We start from the raw sequence: 19,412 nt of genomic DNA, 5'->3' as shown, positions 1-19,412 counted from the left end.
TGTTACAGAGGAACGCGTTACTGGAACGCAATTACTGTAACGTGTCTCAAGCTCAATCAGGTTGGATGGGAGACGTTTGTGCACAGCCATTTTCAGATCTCTCCAGAGATGTTCGATCGGATTCAAGTCTGGACTCTGGCTGGGCCACTCCAGGACATTCACGGAGTGGTTCTGAAGCCAATCTTTTGAGATCTTGGCTGTGTGCTTTGGGTCGTTGTCCTGCTGAAAAATGAACCTTCGCCCCAGCCTGAGGTCAAGAGCGCTCTGGAGCAGGTTTTCATCCAGGATATATCTATATATTGCTGCATTCATTTTTCCTTCTATCCTGACTAGTCTGCCAGTTCCTGCTGCTGAAAAACATCCCCACAGCAAGATACTGCCACCACCATGCTTCACTGTAGGGATGGTATTGGCCTGGTGATGAGCGGTGCCTGGTTTCCTCCAAACATGGCGCTTGGTATTCACACCAAAGAGTTCAATCTTTGTCTCATCAAACCAGAAAATTTTGTTTCTCATGGTCTGAGAGTCATTCAGGTGCTTTTTGGCAAATTCCAGACGGGCTTCCATGTTCCTTTTACTAAGGAGTGGATTTCGTCTGGCCACTCTACCATACAGGCCTGATTGGTGGATTGCTGCAGAGATGGTTGTCCTTCTGGAAGGCTCTCCTCTCTCCACAAAGGAACGCTGGAGCTCTGACAGAGTGACCATCGGGTTCTTGGTCACCTCCCTGACTAAGGCCCTTTTTCCCCGATCGCTCAGTTTAGAAGGCCGGCAAGCTCTAGGAAGAGTCCTGGTGGTTCCAACTGTCTTCCATTTACGAATAATGGAGGCCACTGTGCTCATTGGGACCCTCTAAGCAGCAGATTTTTTTCTGTATCCTTCCCCAGATTTGTGCCTCAAGACAATCTTGTATCGCAGGTCTACAGACAGTTCTTTTGACTTCATGCTTGGTGTTTGTGCTCTGACATGCACACTCAACTGTGGGACCTTATATAGACAGGTGTGTGCCATTCCAAATCATGTCCAATCAACTGAATTTACTGCAGGTGGACTCCAATTAAGCTGTAGAAAGATCTCAAGGATGATCAGTGGAAAAAACATGCACCTGAGCTCAATTTTGAGCTTCATGGCAAAGGCTGTGAATACTTATGTAAATGTGATTTCTTAGTTTTCTATTTTCAATAAATTCAAAAAAAGTTAAAAAAAACTTTTTCACACTGTCATAATGGAGTATTTTGTGTAGAATTTTGAGATAAGAGATTGAATTAATACAATTTGGAATGAGGCTGTAACATAACAAAATGTACCTACATAGTACAACTGAATGCAATTACAGTAGCGTCGTCTCAAACACAGAGTATGAGAACACTGAATTTCGCCCTACTGATATTCTGATATTCTCCCTACCGTATCAACTCTCATCCATATTTACAACTATGAAATAACATATTGAAATCAGTCAGGTAATATGCACATTTTTGGTTGTGTGTCAGCAGTATCGAATGGTAGAGGCAAACTTGAGCACAGAAGTTATGGTAAAAGAGGGTTGGATTTTTGTCTATTTATTTGTATTTTTGCAATACACTCTGCCCAGAGAGAAAAAATAAAACTGATCCGACAGTATCCAGAAACGGCAAAATAAATATTCGAGTGGTTTGAAGATAAAATGGAGTTTCGGCGTAGTGTTCATTTGCAAGCTCTCAAGACTGCACAAGCCAAAAAATATATAGGGTTCACTACTTTTTTGATCTCATGACCTCAGAACTGTCCCACACATGGGTTAACCACTGAGCTGACGTGGTGCCTCTTATGTAAATCTATCAATCATTAATAAATTAATCCTTAATACGCCAGGGCTGCACTTTAAGAGACAGTGTGTATGGACTTAATTACCTTTTAAATTACGTAACTAGTAAATATAACTAATTACTTTTTTTCAGTATTGCGCCCAAGACTGGTTAGCACTTAAGTAGAAGCATAAAAGTAAGCATTTTGTCTTTATCTATTCATTTTATATCTGAAACCATACTGACTTTCATTTAGTAATTTGTGCTTGTTAATTAAGTATTTAAAACGTGTAACCAGTTGTCTACAGTACTAAAAGGGACTCTGTGTACTATTTCACCCCACTATATGTCACTGTATTGTCTAGAAGAGAGATATCCAACTTTTTTCCTATCCAACTTTTTTCAAGCCTACTTTTTGTTAGCAATTAGCTCAGAATCTACCTAGTTTGATATGCATTTTTAAAACAACATATTGTTATTACTATGCTATTACTACTTTATTATTGTGTATTATAAGGTTATTTATAATAATAATAATAATAATAATAATTTCCTTTGTATTGTCATTCTTTGTAACAATGTACACAGAACGAAATGTCGATACACCTGACCCGTTGTAGCGAGTCGATGCAGCCGCAGCCAACAGAGGGCGCCACCATTATACCAATTAGGTATGTCTCGGCCGAGGCGCGAACCAGCGACCTCCCATAGTAAGTAGGGTTAAATAAACTCAGTCAAACAATAAAAAAAAATCGTTTTAATAGAAAATCACAATGACCCAGCACTGGTGCGCTGTTTGCAGAACCGGTCCGACGGCACCTCACCTGGGGGCACCCTGGTGCCCACTGGTGCCGTGCTGGAGACCCCTGGTCTGGTGCAACCAAAAACAAATGCGAATGCACAAGGCTCCTCCTTGTTACATGTCGAAGTGTCCTTGGGTAAGACACAGAATCCTTAATACCCCCAATAAGCAGGTTAGCGCCTTACATGGCTGCACGGCGGCTATTGGGAAATGTGAAGCACACTGTAAAGAGCTTCGGGAAGTCTTGACTTTAAAAGCGCTATATAAATGCAGATCATTTCACTTCATTTCAAAACTAGGGGGACTAAATATGACCAGACGCACCACTTTTCTCCTCTGTTTTTTTTGTCCAGCCTTTCACAAGGTCTTTGGTTTTGGGGGTATCCGTAGCAGCAAAATGGCGGACAATCATGTCAGCTCCCTTTAGGTGAGCCTCATATTTTGTTTCAAAATTCTTGAACCACGAACAATTACAAAAATTCACATTTATTTGATAGCTAATGCATTTTCACGGAATATTCATGGAAATATTGGGCTTTCTTTATGAAGTATTTTAACCACTAGGAGACGCTTTAACAGATTTGATTCTGATTTGATGCTCAATTCGGCCCGCTCAGTGACAAGTGAGTCTGGTGTCATCTTGTGGCCAGAATGTAATATTGTGATCACTTCAGCGTTACTTCGCATTTTATTAGAAATAGTTAAATCATCTGCAAAAAAGTAAATGTGCAATTTTGTGTGTATTTTCATATAGAAAATAAATTAAATCTTAAAGTCTGGATATTGAAGCAAACATCGAACAAATAAAGCTATTGGGGGAAAATGTTGCTGCGTTCATGTCTCCAATAAAGTTTAAGTGTGCAGGTATACTCTTTCTCAGAGGCGTGATTTATTTATTTTGTGTTCTTGAGTAGTAATCAATAACGATGCAGCACTTATATGATGACATGGGTGGCATGTATTTGATATTGTATCCCTTTTTATTCTCAATAATGCTGAGACTTATAACTGGTTAGAAATAAATTCCCATTGCATATGAATGCGCCACCACCCGAGAAATACAACGTGTGTTTGTTTGCTAGGCTAACTCGCCCACAAAATGCCGACGTGACGCGGAATCTCATCTTATTTTTGACTGGGATAAGAATGCAACAAGACATGTTTAGTTCATCTTTTTAACATTTGTGTTGGAAACAAAGCGGAGCCAAAATGGTGAAGGAGCAGTTCAGAGAGACGGACGTGGCCAAGAAAATGTGAGTGGCTGCTCGGCTAATGCTAATGCCAGTGACAGTTTGTCATCTTTTCACTTACATTCTCTTTTATTTGTTTTATGCCATTATATTCCCAATATAGATGTCTTCAGTGGGTCATAGAATACTACTTGGAGTAGTTGTAACGTGCCAAATCGCTAAGAATAATTTTGAAAAGTTCCGAGTGTATGGTCTCATTTCTCCCTAAAGTCTGATATTATTAATGGTGATGGTTAAGCACAGAAAATTATAAAGATGTATAGTTAAAGAGTATAGGATTAACAAAGCGCCTTGCCAAGTATACATGGAAATAAACGATCAAAAGCTGTACAGAGGTGTACATAAGTCAAGTCATGTTTATGTGAATAGCCTTTAATCACACAAAGTCACACAGCGCTGTATAGACCATTGTAAAATTCCCTGATCTAAAATCTACACGAGGGCAAGGAAAAAGTAAAAAATAAACACAGGATGAGGAAAATGAAGAAACCTTGAGAAGGGGCTGCACATGAGGTAATGTGATATGATTTTATCTTCAACTTTCAACTTAATTATCAAATATGCAATATGCACAATTTACAGCACATATGAAATTACTTCCTCTTCCCCAAGTGCAAACATGCAAAATTCTGACACAATACAAATAGCAACATTGTCATTAAATATATAAAAATACACTAGTTGTAGAGTAAAAATGTTCAAAGATGGGTGGTTGGGGTCACCCCCAATCCTGGTGGCTTTGCGGGTAAGACGGGAGTTGTAGATGTCCAGCATGGGCGTAAGGGGGAACCCAATGATCTTTTCTGCTGTTCTCACAATGCACTTCAGGTCAAGTCATGTTTATTTGTATAGCCCTTATTCACAAGAAGTCTCAAAGGGCTGTACAGACTACTATTATACCATTCCCTGATGTAAAACTTGTTTAACTAAACAATGCTACGTTGTTAAAATGGGGAAACAATATTTTAGGTACTAAAGTTTAGTTTCTTTTTTTTCCCTATACATTGGAATCAAATTATCATCAAATGTAACAAATATTGCTGCAGAGTCTTTCAGCAGAACACCGTGGGGAACGACCATACCACATTGTGATGCAGCTGGTCAGGATGATCTCAATGGTGCCTCAACATAAAAAACTAAAATAGTGAATCATTTGTCGTCGTATAGTATGTTTCTTTTCACAGAAACACCCTTCGTCGTTCCTGTAAAATGACTTTTTGCATGATTTCCGTGATCAGTTATGTTGATTTTTCATGTTGACTGTATTGTCTGTTGATGCCCTTGCCATTTCCATTGCAGCTAGGTCATCCTGGGGGATTACCTTTTGTGCGACCCCTTCTTAAGGTTTCTTAATTTACCTCATGCTAATTTATTTATTTATTTATTTTATTTTTTATTTTTTTATTTTTAGGTTTTCCTCTCCTTCATGTAGGTTTCCGATCATTTTGATGTAGTATTAGTGGTCTGTTCAAGCCTTTGTGACTTATTTGTGATTATGGGCTGTACAAAAGCTACTGACTTGACTTTGTGTGAGACCTGACTGCATTTTGTAAAATTTCCCTTTTTTCTTTCTCCATTTTACCATGCAGAAGCCACATTTGCTTTGGCATGAAATCAGCTGATCAGATGCGGCAACAGGCTCACATTCAGGTGGTCAGCAAGAACCTCTACAGCCAGGACACTAAACGCTCACCCCTGCCTTACGGAGTATTAGATCACCGCATGGTATGTTAGTGCTTTATTTAAACACCTAGTTTATCCACACCATTCTGCATTTTAACAAATTTACATATGGTTAATCAAACAGGGCACTAGCGAGAAAGACCGACCATGTTTAACATGCGGGAAGAATTTGGCTGATTGTTTGGGACACTACGGCTACCTGGATTTAGAGCTGCCATGTTTTCATGTCGGGTACTTCAAAGCCATAATAGGAATCTTGCAGGTGAGTGTTTTTTGTTTTAATCTCTTTTTCAATGGTCTTTGCAATAAACAAAGCAGTAAAATAACAGCAGACGCATAAGCAGTAAAAACTTTCAGGGTGTAGTTGTCTTTCGTGAAATCCATGTTCTAATGTCAAGTTATATTTATTTGTAGTCTTTAATCATAGAGTCTCAAAGGAATACAGGCCACAATTATAACCAGCATGGCAATACATCTGGTCAGTATAAAAGTTGATTATCTTCATCCAGTAGTTGCTATAGCGTTATAAGTAGTAATAAAATAATCAGATTTATTGAACCAATTTTGCCCTTGAATGTGTTTGGGCACTTAATACTATAAACTGTATATATATATATATATATATATATATATATATATATATATATTTTTTTTGTATTACGATACCAAACTGTATGTAACATCCTACTTCCTGACATTTCTTGTGTAAATATTGTGTAAATTATAACTATATACCTCCTGTATCCTCCTTGTTTTATAACCTTATCTTCTCTGTTCCCTTATCTTATTGGCTTTCTACCTCACTGTGAATGTGTGACACTGGAGTGTCATGCCCAATTTCGTTGTCACAATGTGTTAACCCATTTTGTAACAATGACAATAAAGGTATATTCTATTCTATTCTAACTAAAATTTACAGGACTGACAGGCAGAAATTACATCTATAGAACTTAGCAAAGTGAAGCATTGGTTTGGTAAAAACAAACTTTCAATAAACGTATCAGAAACAATTATTCCAAGTAAGTTTTTGGAAAATCCAAAAATACATTAATATAAAAATAAAGATAGGTAATGTTCAAGTAGAAAGATATTCTACATTTACCTAAGTGATTCTCAGGAGGTAGAGCGCTCGTCTTGGGATCAAGAGATCGCAGTTCGAATTCCCGGCTCCTCCGTGTTACATGTCAAAGTGTCCTTGGGCAAGACACTGAACCCCTAATGCCCCCAATAAGCAGGTTTGCGCCTTACATGGCTGCACGGCCGTTATTGGGAAATGTGAAGCACATTGTAAAGCGCTTTGGGAAGTCTTCATGGACTTGAAAAGCGCCATATAAATGCAGATCATTTCATTTCATTCTTAGTCATATTAGCCGGGTACCCCATAAAAATAGTTTACAATCCAAATTGGCAAAGAACATTGAAGTTATGAGTAGGTGCAGACATATATTTAACCCCAAAAACCTTCAAATAATGTACAGTTCATTATTTTTTCCTTAATTACATTACTGTGTAGACATTTGGGGAATTGCATAAAGGAGCAATATAGAAACACTTGTTCAACTACAGAAGAAAGCTGTAAGGAGAACATGCCGTTTCAAAATCAAACGTGTTAAAACTTGAAGATTATAGTTAAGCTTGACTCCCCAATATTAGTATATGAAGCAAATTAGCATAAACTCCCAACATACATTCAACGTTTGTGTTTTTACAGAGCAAACACTCATGTTTTAAGGGTAATCCATAACTTCAAGTTTCAATATTCTCATTGGCCTCCTGAAAAGGAACTATCCATCCATCCATTATCTGCACCGCTTATCCCCAGGAGGATCTCGAGGGTGCTGGCCCATCCCAGCTATCTTCGGGCAGCGGGCAGGGGACACCCTGAACTGGTAGTGAAAAGTAATTAGTTTATGGAAAATTTAGATGATGAGCTTAAAACTGGGTGTATGTAACTTCAAAATATTCTACATGCTGCAGCATCTTCTGACTAAAATCATAATTTGCACCTCCTTTTGTTGCACGTGCAAGTAGGTAAAATTCGTAGATGCGCTCGAATAAATTCTTTCTCTTTCAGCTTTTTGGGGATTTGGTTTGGCATTTGGACTGTATTTAAAACTAAGTCCTTTTCCAATTTCACCATTTTTATCCTGAAATGAAACAAAACCATGACCATGACCGTGATATCACTCTTAATGCTTGTCTCTGTTGATGTAAGGTGGCCATAGCAGAGGGAACCCATGCCTAATAATCAGTTGTGGTGTATTTATGTGTTTAATACAGAAATAGAACCAGCTATGTAGATTGCGCCTTTTAACACTGTGCGCCCTATGGTCGTGAAAATAAGGTAAATTTAAAAATCACATTTTACACCTCTTATTAATAAATATGCTGAAGGGGCGGCACAGCGGCTGAGTAGTTAGCATGTTCGCTGCACAGTTTTGAGGTCATGTGTTCAAATCCAGCTACCAGCTTTCCTGTGCGGATTATGCATGTTCTCCCCGGGTTTCTTCCGGGCACTCCAGTTTCCTCCCACATTCCTGAAAAAATGCGTTTCGGGTTAATTAGCCGGTCCAAATTGTACCTAGTTGTGAATGAGTGAGTGAGGGTGTGCCCTACGACTGGCTAGCAACCAGTTCAGAGTGTCGCCTGCTCACTGCCCGAAGATAGCTAGGATGGGCTCCAGCACCCCCGCGACCCGACTGAGGATAAGTGGTGCAGATAATGGATGGATGGATGCTATAGAGGAGTAATATCAAGAGTTTATTTGGCTACTGTGTTATAGGAGTCACTAGTGGCATAAATACAGGTCTGAAATTTTTTCTTTCTAATTTTCCTTTTGTGGGGTAGGGGTTGTGTTTTCTTGTGTTGATTTTGAATATTTTTCCTGCAAACAAATATTTAATGGGGTAGAGTTAAAAGTTTTTACTTCAGCCTACTCTCTTTAGGCACATGTTTATGTATTATATCACTGTATTGTTGTTTTTTTGTGCTGTGCCCCTAAAAAAGCCACAAACAAAAACGAGAGTGAAAGAAAAAAACTCAAATTCATACCTAGAGAATGAGGCATTGACAAAAAGACATTATGCGTGCGCTAGAAATCTTTGCTTATGTTTCCTCAGATGATTTGCAAGACATGCTCGAGTATCATGCTGTCCAAAGAGGACAAGCTGCAGTTCATGGACATGTTGAAACGGCCCAATTTGGCTTACCTTCAGAAGCGAGGGCTGAAGAAGAAGATATCTGATAAATGCCGTAAAAGAAACGTTTGTCTCAATTGTTCCGCGTTCAATGGTGAGGGATCCCATAAAGAATTTATTTCTTGAAATATATCTACTCTGCTCTTATCCAGTATCTACTTGTCTCATTCCTCAGGCACGGTAAAGAAGTGCGGCCTGCTCAAGATTATACACGAGAAGTACAAAACTACCAAGAAGGTAGTGGAACCTTTCGTTTCGGAGTTCTTGCAGTCCTTTGACACAGCCATTGAGCACAACAAACTCATCGAGCCTCTTTTGGCGCGGGCACAGGTATGAAAAAAACTACAGTATTATCCGGACAACAAAGCCAACACTAAAACCCAAAAATGATCTTTATAATCCGGCCCGCCTTATACTGGCAAAATTGGAAATGTGTTAGCATAATTGTACAGTTACTGATCAGTCGATAAATATCGCTGACCACAATTCCATAAAAACGGTGGCAACCTGGATAGCATTGGTAATTGAACTTAATCCTAACCACCAAGGCCGCTTTAGACTGGGATGGTTCTTCACAATTGCATAACATCGAATGCAACAGGAACGAAACCTGGATAACGGCGGGGAAAGCGCTGGATCCTCTCTGCTAAATGACTAGGGATACAGACGACACAAGAAAAGGTCTTATCTCATTATAACGCTGTTTTTAGTCACGGTACCGTAGAAACAAAGAATTGTTGTTTTTAATCACATTGCCATGTAGGCTGTATGAAAAGTACCAAAGAATGGTCCTTAAAATGAAGACAACACAAGAGTTGATCATATTGACATGCTTTTACCTTGAGAAAACGGGGCCCTATTCTGGGGTGCTTTGTCATAGTTGCTGTCTGTTCATACAAGACTCAAACTTCAGTGTCTTGCGATCACACTACGTAACATAGCAATATCGTTGAGATTATGGTTAATCGTGCAGCAATGCAACTAAATTACTTCTCAAATTATCATTGTCTTCATTAAGTTCATGACAACCCAATTACTTCCTACACCGCCTTTTTGTCATTCAGTTCAGAATGTGTGCGCTTCATAAAGACTTTTCGAGTTGGCTGTATCACAGATGATTTGATGTCTGACAATATTCTTGCGGCCCGGCCCAATGATATCAACAATTTTGTTCCGTGACTAAAAAAAATGTGATAATGAGAAGGTCTAATGCCTTTTCATGTGTCGTCTGCATCCCTAGTGGTCTGTTGGAAAGGAAACCGGTGTACTCCACGCCACGATCTGTGTTCGACTCCCTTTTGCATCCAATGATAAGCAATTTTGATCGGTGATGTATGGCAATTGATCAATCAATGCGCAAATACAGACCCAAGCCTTTACAGTAGTTTTAATTTTGATGTGTTTTGTGGTCCTGTTTGCCTAAAACATGAAAAAATATCTCAAAAGGCTATTTTTTGGGGGTGTGCCTTTTATTCTGGTGCGCCTCATAGTACGGAAAATACGGTATTTTTAATTGATGTCGAGAAATAATCAAAACATAAAGGATTGAGTTTTCCTATGTGCTTATGTCTTCACTTTAGGAAAACCTCAACCCTCTGGTGGTGCTAAACATCTTCAAGCGTATCCCCCAAGAGGATATTCCGCTGCTGCTAATGAACCCTGAAGCGGGCAAACCCTGCGACCTTATCCTCACCCGCTTGCTGGTGCCACCGCTTTGCATTCGGCCCTCGGTAGTCAGCGACCTCAAGTCGGGCACCAACGAGGACGACCTCACCATGAAGCTCACAGAGATCATATTTCTAAATGACGTCATCAAAAAGGTTTCCAGTTTTTTGCATCACAATAATCACGGCTCATGGTGGGACACTAGTTCACTGAGCTCTGCTAAAAAATGTGAAATTTTTCAAGTAATTGATGTTTGCATGAAAAGTCGTGATGGGCAAAGTAAAACCTCATGTACTAATGAGACATTGACTGAAAACGGTTCAGTTCTCTGTATTTCCTTCATATTTGATCTTTACTGACTCCTGCTGCAGTAGTGCAGTATTGCAGCTGTATTAGACATAATAAGGTTGCAATGATAGATAGATAGATAGATACTTTATTCATCCCCGAAGGGAAATTCACTTTTCCAGCAGCATCCCTAAGCTGAGAACAATCGAAAATAACTGAGAACAATCGAAAATAACACGGGAGCTGCTGGAGTGGCTGCCATTCGTGACGGCGCCGGAGATACGATTCAATTTGAATCATGTACAAACAAACAAACAATTGAATCATGTACAAGAAACGATTCAATCTGAATCATGTACAAACAAACAAACAATTGAATCATGTACAACAAACAAACAAAATATTTATGTTTCAATAAGTGGAGTGTTAATAAAATGGGGGGAAAATAATTTCTGTCCAGCTTGGTCACATTACCGTTTCCGCTTGACAATCTTGGCCCAAAACGATGCCTCGCTTTTATTAGTTATGTAAAAAGTACGCCATTTCAAAACGAGGATTCATTTTCTCCGCCCACATTTATTCGACATAAGCTTCGAAGTCGGGAGTTGTTTAGCCCATCACTAATAGATATGTAATTGCTCATAGATGCTTAATTGGAAGCCCGTCATTTTTTCCTATTGAACAAGGCTATTGTAGGGCCAGATACAATTCTTCCCTTTAGTTCAACCTTGTTCTCTTTTGGTGACAATTAGTACTAACGTAATAATGTATGTCTTAAATGTACGTTTTCAAAAAACAAGTTTGGTCCAGGATCTATAGGGGACACTGCTGTAGGGGATCCCAATAGGCTTAAATAAAAGTGTTTATTGTCAATCAGTAAGGAGTTTAAAACTGCTTTGTTACCTTTGGGGCCATATCATACACCATAACATTTTGACATAAAGCACAATTTGGCAGGCAACAAAATAAAACCTCCTTTCATGTTGATTTAAAAGGTTTAAAAATATTGTTGACCTTTCCCTGTCAAGTCACATTTATTTATATAGACCTTAATCACAAAAATGTCTCAAAGGACTGCACAGCATTACAATTACAAAATTTCAAAATTACCTGATCTTAAACCAGCATGCGGGCAAGGAACAACTCAAAAACCTCAGTGTGAGGAGAAAAGAGAAACCTTGAGAAAGGACCTCACATGTGGTAATCCCCCTTCCAGGATTGACCAGGGTGAATCACAATTAGCATTACTGTACACAGAATAGTAAACACTAGGTAAGATGTTGAAAATGTCCGGAAAGAGCATGACACCAACGACGCCCCCAGCCATGTAGCGCCTACCAGAGACAATGGGTCAAAGAGGTTGTGTCCAGGGTGAGAAGAGTCATGTATAATGTTGATGGCTCTGCTGTGATGTTGCAAGCTGGAAATGTCCTTCAGGCTGGGCAGAGAGCATCCAACGATTCAGTTCAAGGGAGCATGCAAAATGTCATTCCCAGGGTGCCACACTGCAAATTGATAGCCAATAGTGCAATCTAATCGTTATTTTTTTAATACTGAAATCATTTCCAGAGGCTTGATACTTACTGATTAGTAGCAGCACATTGTTTTATATTAGTTTTTTTTTAATCAAACAAAAAAGGGTAAATTTTCCTACTCTGGGACAATGCTATAAGATGGCACGAATGAATTCAGTTGTGCATTGCTGTTTTTATTATCTCTTGCCGAGTCATTAAAATAAAATCTGAAATATATTTATTCAAAAATAACAATAATAACTCGATATAGCGACATTATCCCTCAACCTGCCAATGTTTTATTGTAATGTGTTCAATGCTTTTTTGTTGAGACATCTTAGTAGAACTGAACTCTTTTACTACAGCATCGCATGACAGGCGCCAAGACACAGATGATCATGGAGGACTGGGACTTTCTGCAGCTCCAGTGCGCACTTTATATCAATAGTGAGCTATCAGGAATTCCACTCAACATGGCACCCAAGAAGTGGACAAGAGGCTTTGTGCAGAGGCTTAAGGGCAAGCAAGGTACGCAACAAGCTCATTGGCAACAAAGACAACATTTTTGTTTGTCATTGTGTATTTTACTGTTTGATTTATTATTTCAACTTTTGATGTTATGTGTGATGAGATGGATTTTAGAAATGCATGATAATTCTCAGGCCGATGGCAGCAAAATCTGATTTCACTGTTAAAGACACGATAATTTGTCATTTGGAGCCATGCTTTAAGATTCTATCAGCTGTTTATTGGTAAGAACGATTCTAAGCATTTATGTTCTTCATTACAATGTATTTAGATTCACTAAAGAAGTGGTGGCACTACTTGTTTTCTTTTTGGAACTCAGAGAGCTCGGCCACGATCAGGTGCTTTACTCACTGTGTGCGAGCTGTTTTCATTTTACAGGGCTCCAATTAGAGGTAAGATTGGGCCTAAAAAATTAAAGCACGAATCAGCCTAAAAACGACCAATTAACTTGATTTGAGGGGCTGAGCCTGACGCAAACCCGAATTTTGTCAAGAATTCACCAATTCACGGACAATGTAATTTTTGGCAATAAAAAAAGGGACACATTGGGTTTTTTGTGTGTTTTATTTTTTTTCTGAATAAATTATGCAGTAAAAGAAATAAACTGAAAAAAATATCGGTATCTGTTTTAAGAGGGAGGATTTTAATGGTATTGTTAGGAAATAGACTCTAATGTGCATCCCTACTTGCATTTCAATGGTACACAGACGCCCTCAAATTATAAAAAAATATATATATTTTGTCACAGAAAACAAAATAAAAACTTCTACGAATACTAATCGAGTTTGTGTAAGATGATGTTTTACACACACAGGTCGTTTCCGAGGCAATCTGTCGGGCAAAAGAGTGGACTTTTCCGGTCGAACTGTCATTTCGCCTGATCCCAATCTAAGAATTGACGAAGTGGCCGTACCTGTGCATGTGGCCAAAATACTGACGTATCCTGAGCGGGTAAACGCTACATCTCCTGACCATTCATTTTCGTCACTATCTTTGTTAAATGCATTATCGTGTCACAAAAGGTCAACAAAGCCAATCTGGAGTTCATGAGGAAACTGGTCCGCAATGGTCCTGATGTTCACCCCGGGGCCAACTTCATTGAAAATCGACGTAACCAAATGAAAAGGTGACGAGAGAAGTCAAAGTGGGTCAGTCATATCCATTTTCTGTTGTGACGTTTGCTTTGGGCAGGTTCTTGAAATACGGCAACCGAGAGAAGATTGCGCAGGAGCTGCGCTTTGGGGACGTGGTAGAGAGGCACATGATAGACGGAGACATTGTACTTTTTAACCGGCAACCCTCGCTGCACAAACTCAGCATCATGGCTCACATTGTAAGTTTGGTTCATCCTTTCATTACAACTTTAACATAGACTTTACTTAATCTCGACATACCCAGGCTTGATCTCGACAAACTGGACTCCTCCACAGTAAAAAAAAAATAGTTAGATTGTATTGGTTTCTTCACATCTGTTAACTATAATCCTGTAACTCATTCTGGATTCGATAACGGGGTTAGTACAGGTGCTTGAAATCCAGGACATCGTTTGAATTTTAATGTTGTGCTTTCAAGGTCAGGAAAATTGTAGAAGTTTAAGTGAAATTCTTGAAAATGCTTAATTCTTTCCATAAACGGAGAAAAATAAAAATTAATTCGATTGTAAAATGTCACTGACACGGCAGGTGCAATTGGCGTTGTCATGTGAAACGTTATCACTTGGATTAGGACAGATGCATCGGAATCACAAATGTATTCTATGCTGCGATGAAATTACGGTTGCACTCCAGTTGGCAAAAGTATTTTAGAATAGAATTTACTTTTATTGTCATTCTTTGTAACCATGCACACAGAACGAAATGTCGATACACCTGACCCATACAGTTAAACTGTAGTGAGCCGATGCAGCCAACCAGGGCGCCGCCATTTTAGACCCAACTCTGTGTTGGGAGTCATTAGGTGACCAAACGCCCCAATTCCAACCCTTAATGCCAAGCGCCAGGGAGGCAATGAGTACCAATGTTGTAAGTCTTAGGTATGACTCGGCCGAGGCTTGAACCAGCGACCTCCCAGTCTCGGAGCGGGCGCCCTACCATCTAGGCTACCGAGCTGGTACAATATAAAGACTGATAAATAGAAAATATAAAGTATTCACATCTACCAAAAAAAACTATACACAACCGGGATATTGCACTTAGAACTGGGATATTGAACTTTAAACTGTAACAAAGTCAACATGACAACTGAAAAAACTTCCATTCGCACAATATTATGGAAACAAAGTCAAGGTATAAATCAGTTAAACGGTACAAGATACTGCCATCGAGTGCTGTCTGTGGTCAAGATAATAGGAAAGCTTGATACAACATAAACCAAACAGATGGCAGCAAGGACTAACAAAATTGGGCACAGAAACTCAGTTTTCTATGCCCCATTCAGCTAGTGGTTTAATGTGTGGCTTAGGATTTGTCAAATTTCCTCGTTCTCTTTCCTGCAGGCAGTGGTTAGTCATCTCAAACAGAGGTCTATGGACTGATTCACACTGGATTCCCTCTTTTAATGGAGAAATTGAAATTTTGGCCTTGAGAGTGCTTAAAAAGGGCTTGTATTTGCCCAAGAAAAAGGTGTACAAACCCTGTCAGAAGTGGTTTTTACAAGTTTAAAGTTTAGTAGACACTCAAAATAATAAGAGAAGACACCAAGGCTTGAGGCGTTGTTGCTGTCATGCACTTTCCGGACAAATTTCATCATGTTACCTAGTGTTCTCTTTTATTGATATTTACTATGTTTGTGTACTGTGACCCAATGCTAAATCTATTCCACCCTGGTCATCCTGGAAGGGGGATTACCACTTGTGAGGCCCCTTCTCAAGGTTTCTTATTTCCTTACGCTGATGTTTTGAGTTTTTCCTTGCCCGCATGTTGGCTTAAGATCAGGCGATGGTGTAATTGTAATCCTGTGCAATCCTTTGAGACATTTTTGTGATTAAGGGCTATACAAATAAATGTGACTTGACCAATGGATTTTGAACTTGGGAGGAGAACAGGGAAGAGAGCCCAAACCTCAGATAAGAAATTCCAACCTGTTCCATGAATTCCTCCGCTGAGCATTCTTTATTCATCAAACCTCCTTGTTTACAAAAGCAGATCTTCCCCGAAGCGTGTGGTAATCAAACATTATGATTTGCCAATAATGTCTCAATGATGTAAACAGTTCATAACACTCAAAACAAACAAACAATGGGCAATAATAGTCAAAATGATGAACTTGCATCCTATAAAGTCCTTTTCAGGTATCCAATGTTAAAAATAGAATCGATTCATCAATTTGTTAATGGACTCATATTTGTTCAATATGTGCTCTGGATTTTAATTAACGGTTTGCTCTTCTTTTCCCAGTGGAGCCAAGCTTTGTTTAGTCATTTTTTTACTTTCTTAAACAAGTGATAAAAAATCAAATTCACAAACGAAGTTTATATAATAACTCATTTAGCATACCCCCTTTATGATATGTGGCGACGTAGTTGAAATGTATTATATATTCTGCAAGTTTGTATAGCATTGGAAAACAATAAAAGTTTTTTTGTCATGTTGTCTACCTACAGAAACCATTTTAAAAGTAAAATATGTTTTGTCCCCAATCTTTTTCTTTTGGAAAAGCGCCAGGGAGCCACTTGGCAGCACTAAAAGGCCGTATGCGGCTCCTGAGCCGCGGGTTGCCGACCCTGGGGCTAAAATCACAAGTTACTCATCATTTAATAGAGCATGAAAGCACATTTAGATATTTTTACATTTTATGGACTGTTTAATGGTGCTATCTGATCTCTTATACACAAACTTCAATCTTTCAAACAATCCCTTAAAGTATTTATAGATAAATCATGCCACTTCTGTGACATAGTTGAGGGATTTGAATTGCTATATTAAATTATTAACAAAAATTAGGTCATAGGTAAATGTTAAAATAATATGAATAAATGCATACTTATGATATATTTTTTGTTTCTGTTTTAATGATGTTTTATGTGTTTTGTATCTGGATTTGATCAATTTATTTTAACCTTGCTGTCATTGTTTTTATATGATTGTTTGTTTTTTTTCCCCTGTTGGACTTATCTATCTAAATCTATTATGTGTTACGCTTATGTTGCGCATTGTCCCTGTTAAATAAAGAAAAACAACTTCCTAGTTAGTTACAAGATAGGTAATAGGCTACTACAAGTTGTTAAACCCAGTGTATATTATTTCAAAACACAACACCTATATTCTGCAATCCAAAAATATATATTCGATTTCTGATCGTATACCAAATCACAATAATAATTTATATCCTTACTTCACTGTCACGTGCTGCACCAAGATGCCACTAGCTGGTGCCAAAGCAATATTTTTATGTGCCATTAAAGAGGCATGTGTACAAAAATAGCAAATGACTGAAATTTTCAGGTAAAACCAAATAGATTCTTCAAACAAATCTGTGACTTAATTTGTGAATGCCAAATATGCCACAGTTGGATACGAGAGCTATTAATTATTATTATGATTTGAAAATATATTTTTGGCGCAGATCCTACCTATAAACAATTCTGCAAATTCCAGTAAAGAACAGCAATTATTTTGTGGAAATGCAAATCTTTTTTTACCAAATTAGTGGTGAGTGTATTTAAATTGTTCCTTTTTTAAAATATGAGTTAAATATGCCCACAAGGCTGGTAGAGACAACTTTTAGTTATTTTTATGTATCTAGAGTCGATTTTTCATCCTGAGTTTTTGAATTTAAAGTAACAAAAGCAAAAGGTATTGCTTCTCTGCCATAATCTATTTTTCATTTTTCCATTTCCACAGGCACGAGTCAAGCCCCACAGGACTTTCCGCTTTAACGAATGCGTGTGTACGCCATATAATGCTGATTTTGATGGCGACGAAATGAACCTCCACCTACCTCAGACAGAGGAAGCCAAAGCTGAGGCTCTCGTCCTTATGGGGGTACATACTGGCAGTATCTTCTACCCTCTTGTCTTGGCATCAGCCATTCAATTAACGGTACTCGACTTGTATTTCCCCAGACAAAAGCAAATCTCGTGACACCAAGAAATGGCGAGCCACTGATTGCTGCTATTCAGGACTTTCTGACAGGTAAATTGCATGACCTGAATCAAACCTTAAACCAATACATTCATTTGTTGTTACAGTGCCAAGTGAAAGTATTTGCCCACCAAGATCTTTTTGTAAATTGGCACATTTAAGGCTTCAAACTTAAAGCAACGCAAAACACAATCGTGAAGTGGAACCAAATTATTTTAAAATGTTTAAATTATATTTAGAACAAAAGTAAAAATGAAAATTAGGGGTTGCATATTGCTCCCTTGATGTCTCAGCTCAGTCAACTGACTCCAGAAATTACCTGATGTCTTCTGAATGATCAAATGTCAAGCTTAATGACTAGCAAGGACAAGAGTGCAACTGTCAGTCATTAAATCTCAGTTTAAGTGTACCTATTCTGTGATAGGTTCTGAAGAGAACAGACAGCATAATGAAGCAAAAAGAACACACCAGACAGGTCTGGGATAAAGTTGTGGAAAAGTTTAAACCAGGAATGCGATACAAGAAGATTTTGCAACATTTATACATATCTCTGAGGACTGCGCGAGCAATAATATCAAAATGATGAGAACATAAAATCACTGAAAATCTAACAAGACCTGTCTGTCTCTCTAAGCCTTCGGCACAAGCAGGGCAAAAACTAATTAGAGAAGCAACAAAGAGGCCCATGATCACATTGGCTGACCTTCAGGCACACACAGCCAAGGTGGGACATTCTATTTATAAGACAACTACTACTCTACTCTGCATAAATCTCCCCGTTTCGGAGTGTCAAGAAAGCCCTTTTTGAAAGAATAGCATAGTAAGGCCTGTTTGTTGTTTGCAAAAGGCCACATGAGAGAAACAAAAACATGTGAAACAAGGTTCTCTAGTTAGATGAGCCAAAAATGGAACTTTTGGGGCTGAATGCGAAGCATTACATTTTGCGAAAAAGTAACCCTGCACATCACCCCTGAAATTACCATCGCATCTTCAGCAGGGACTGGTGGGATTGTTAGAGTTGATCGTAAGATGGATGGAGCTGAATTCAGGGCAATTCTGGCAGAAAATCTGTTTGAGTCTGCAAGAAACCTTAGAATGGGGCGCAGGTGCACCTTCCAACAGGACAATGACTCTAAATATATGGCAAAATCTGCAATGAAATTGTTTAAAACTGACATTATAAAAGTGTTAGAATAGCCAAGCCAAAGTCCAAACCTCAATCTTACAGGGCAGTTTGTTAAAAGATCTAAAAAATGCTGTGCAAAAACGATCACCATCAAACCTCCTGTGCGGCCCTTTCCTAAGGTTTTGTTTTCCTCATGCTGTGATCTTTGAGTCTTTCCTTGCCCTAATGTAGGTTTCAGTTTAGGTCATGGTGTAATGGTAGTGTGATAGTCTGTAGAGCCATCTGAGACTTATTGGGATTATGGGTTATACAAATTAACATGAGTTGTTGTAACTTGGGCTATTTCGTAAAGAAGAATGGGCAAATATTTCTGTTTCGAGATGTGCAACACTTAGAGACATACTGTACCCAAACAGCACAATATAAATATTTAATACATTTTGTTTCTTTTCACTTTTGTGTCTCACATATTGGTGATGTCTTGAAAATAT

The 19,412-nt window shown here is 38.6% G+C and overlaps 1 protein-coding gene across 1 annotated transcript in view; it reads left to right on the top strand.

Moving 5' to 3' along the window:
• The first annotated feature begins 3,523 nt into the window (after window positions 1-3,523).
• polr3a (polymerase (RNA) III (DNA directed) polypeptide A) overlaps window positions 3,524-19,412 on the top strand; it is a 49,335-nt gene continuing 33,446 nt past the window's right edge. Inside the window, exons 1-12 of the mRNA XM_088323733.1 lie at window positions 3,524-3,842; window positions 5,429-5,564; window positions 5,647-5,784; window positions 8,642-8,813; window positions 8,895-9,049; window positions 10,300-10,539; window positions 12,552-12,714; window positions 13,529-13,665; window positions 13,737-13,840; window positions 13,906-14,047; window positions 17,556-17,696; window positions 17,777-17,846. Coding sequence (XP_088179859.1) covers window positions 3,799-3,842; window positions 5,429-5,564; window positions 5,647-5,784; window positions 8,642-8,813; window positions 8,895-9,049; window positions 10,300-10,539; window positions 12,552-12,714; window positions 13,529-13,665; window positions 13,737-13,840; window positions 13,906-14,047; window positions 17,556-17,696; window positions 17,777-17,846 — 1,642 coding nt within the window. The 5' untranslated portion in view covers window positions 3,524-3,798. The remainder of the gene's footprint in view (window positions 3,843-5,428; window positions 5,565-5,646; window positions 5,785-8,641; window positions 8,814-8,894; window positions 9,050-10,299; window positions 10,540-12,551; window positions 12,715-13,528; window positions 13,666-13,736; window positions 13,841-13,905; window positions 14,048-17,555; window positions 17,697-17,776; window positions 17,847-19,412) is intronic.

The sequence above is a fragment of the Urocampus carinirostris genome, chromosome 19, assembly GCF_059441175.1.
Source record: "Urocampus carinirostris isolate Australia breed hairy pipefish chromosome 19, RoL_Ucar_1.0, whole genome shotgun sequence".
In the NCBI taxonomy this organism is placed as follows: Eukaryota; Metazoa; Chordata; class Actinopteri; order Syngnathiformes; family Syngnathidae; genus Urocampus; species Urocampus carinirostris.
Note: the sequence above shows the minus strand (reverse complement) of the source record. Positions and strands in the feature narration are given on the sequence as shown.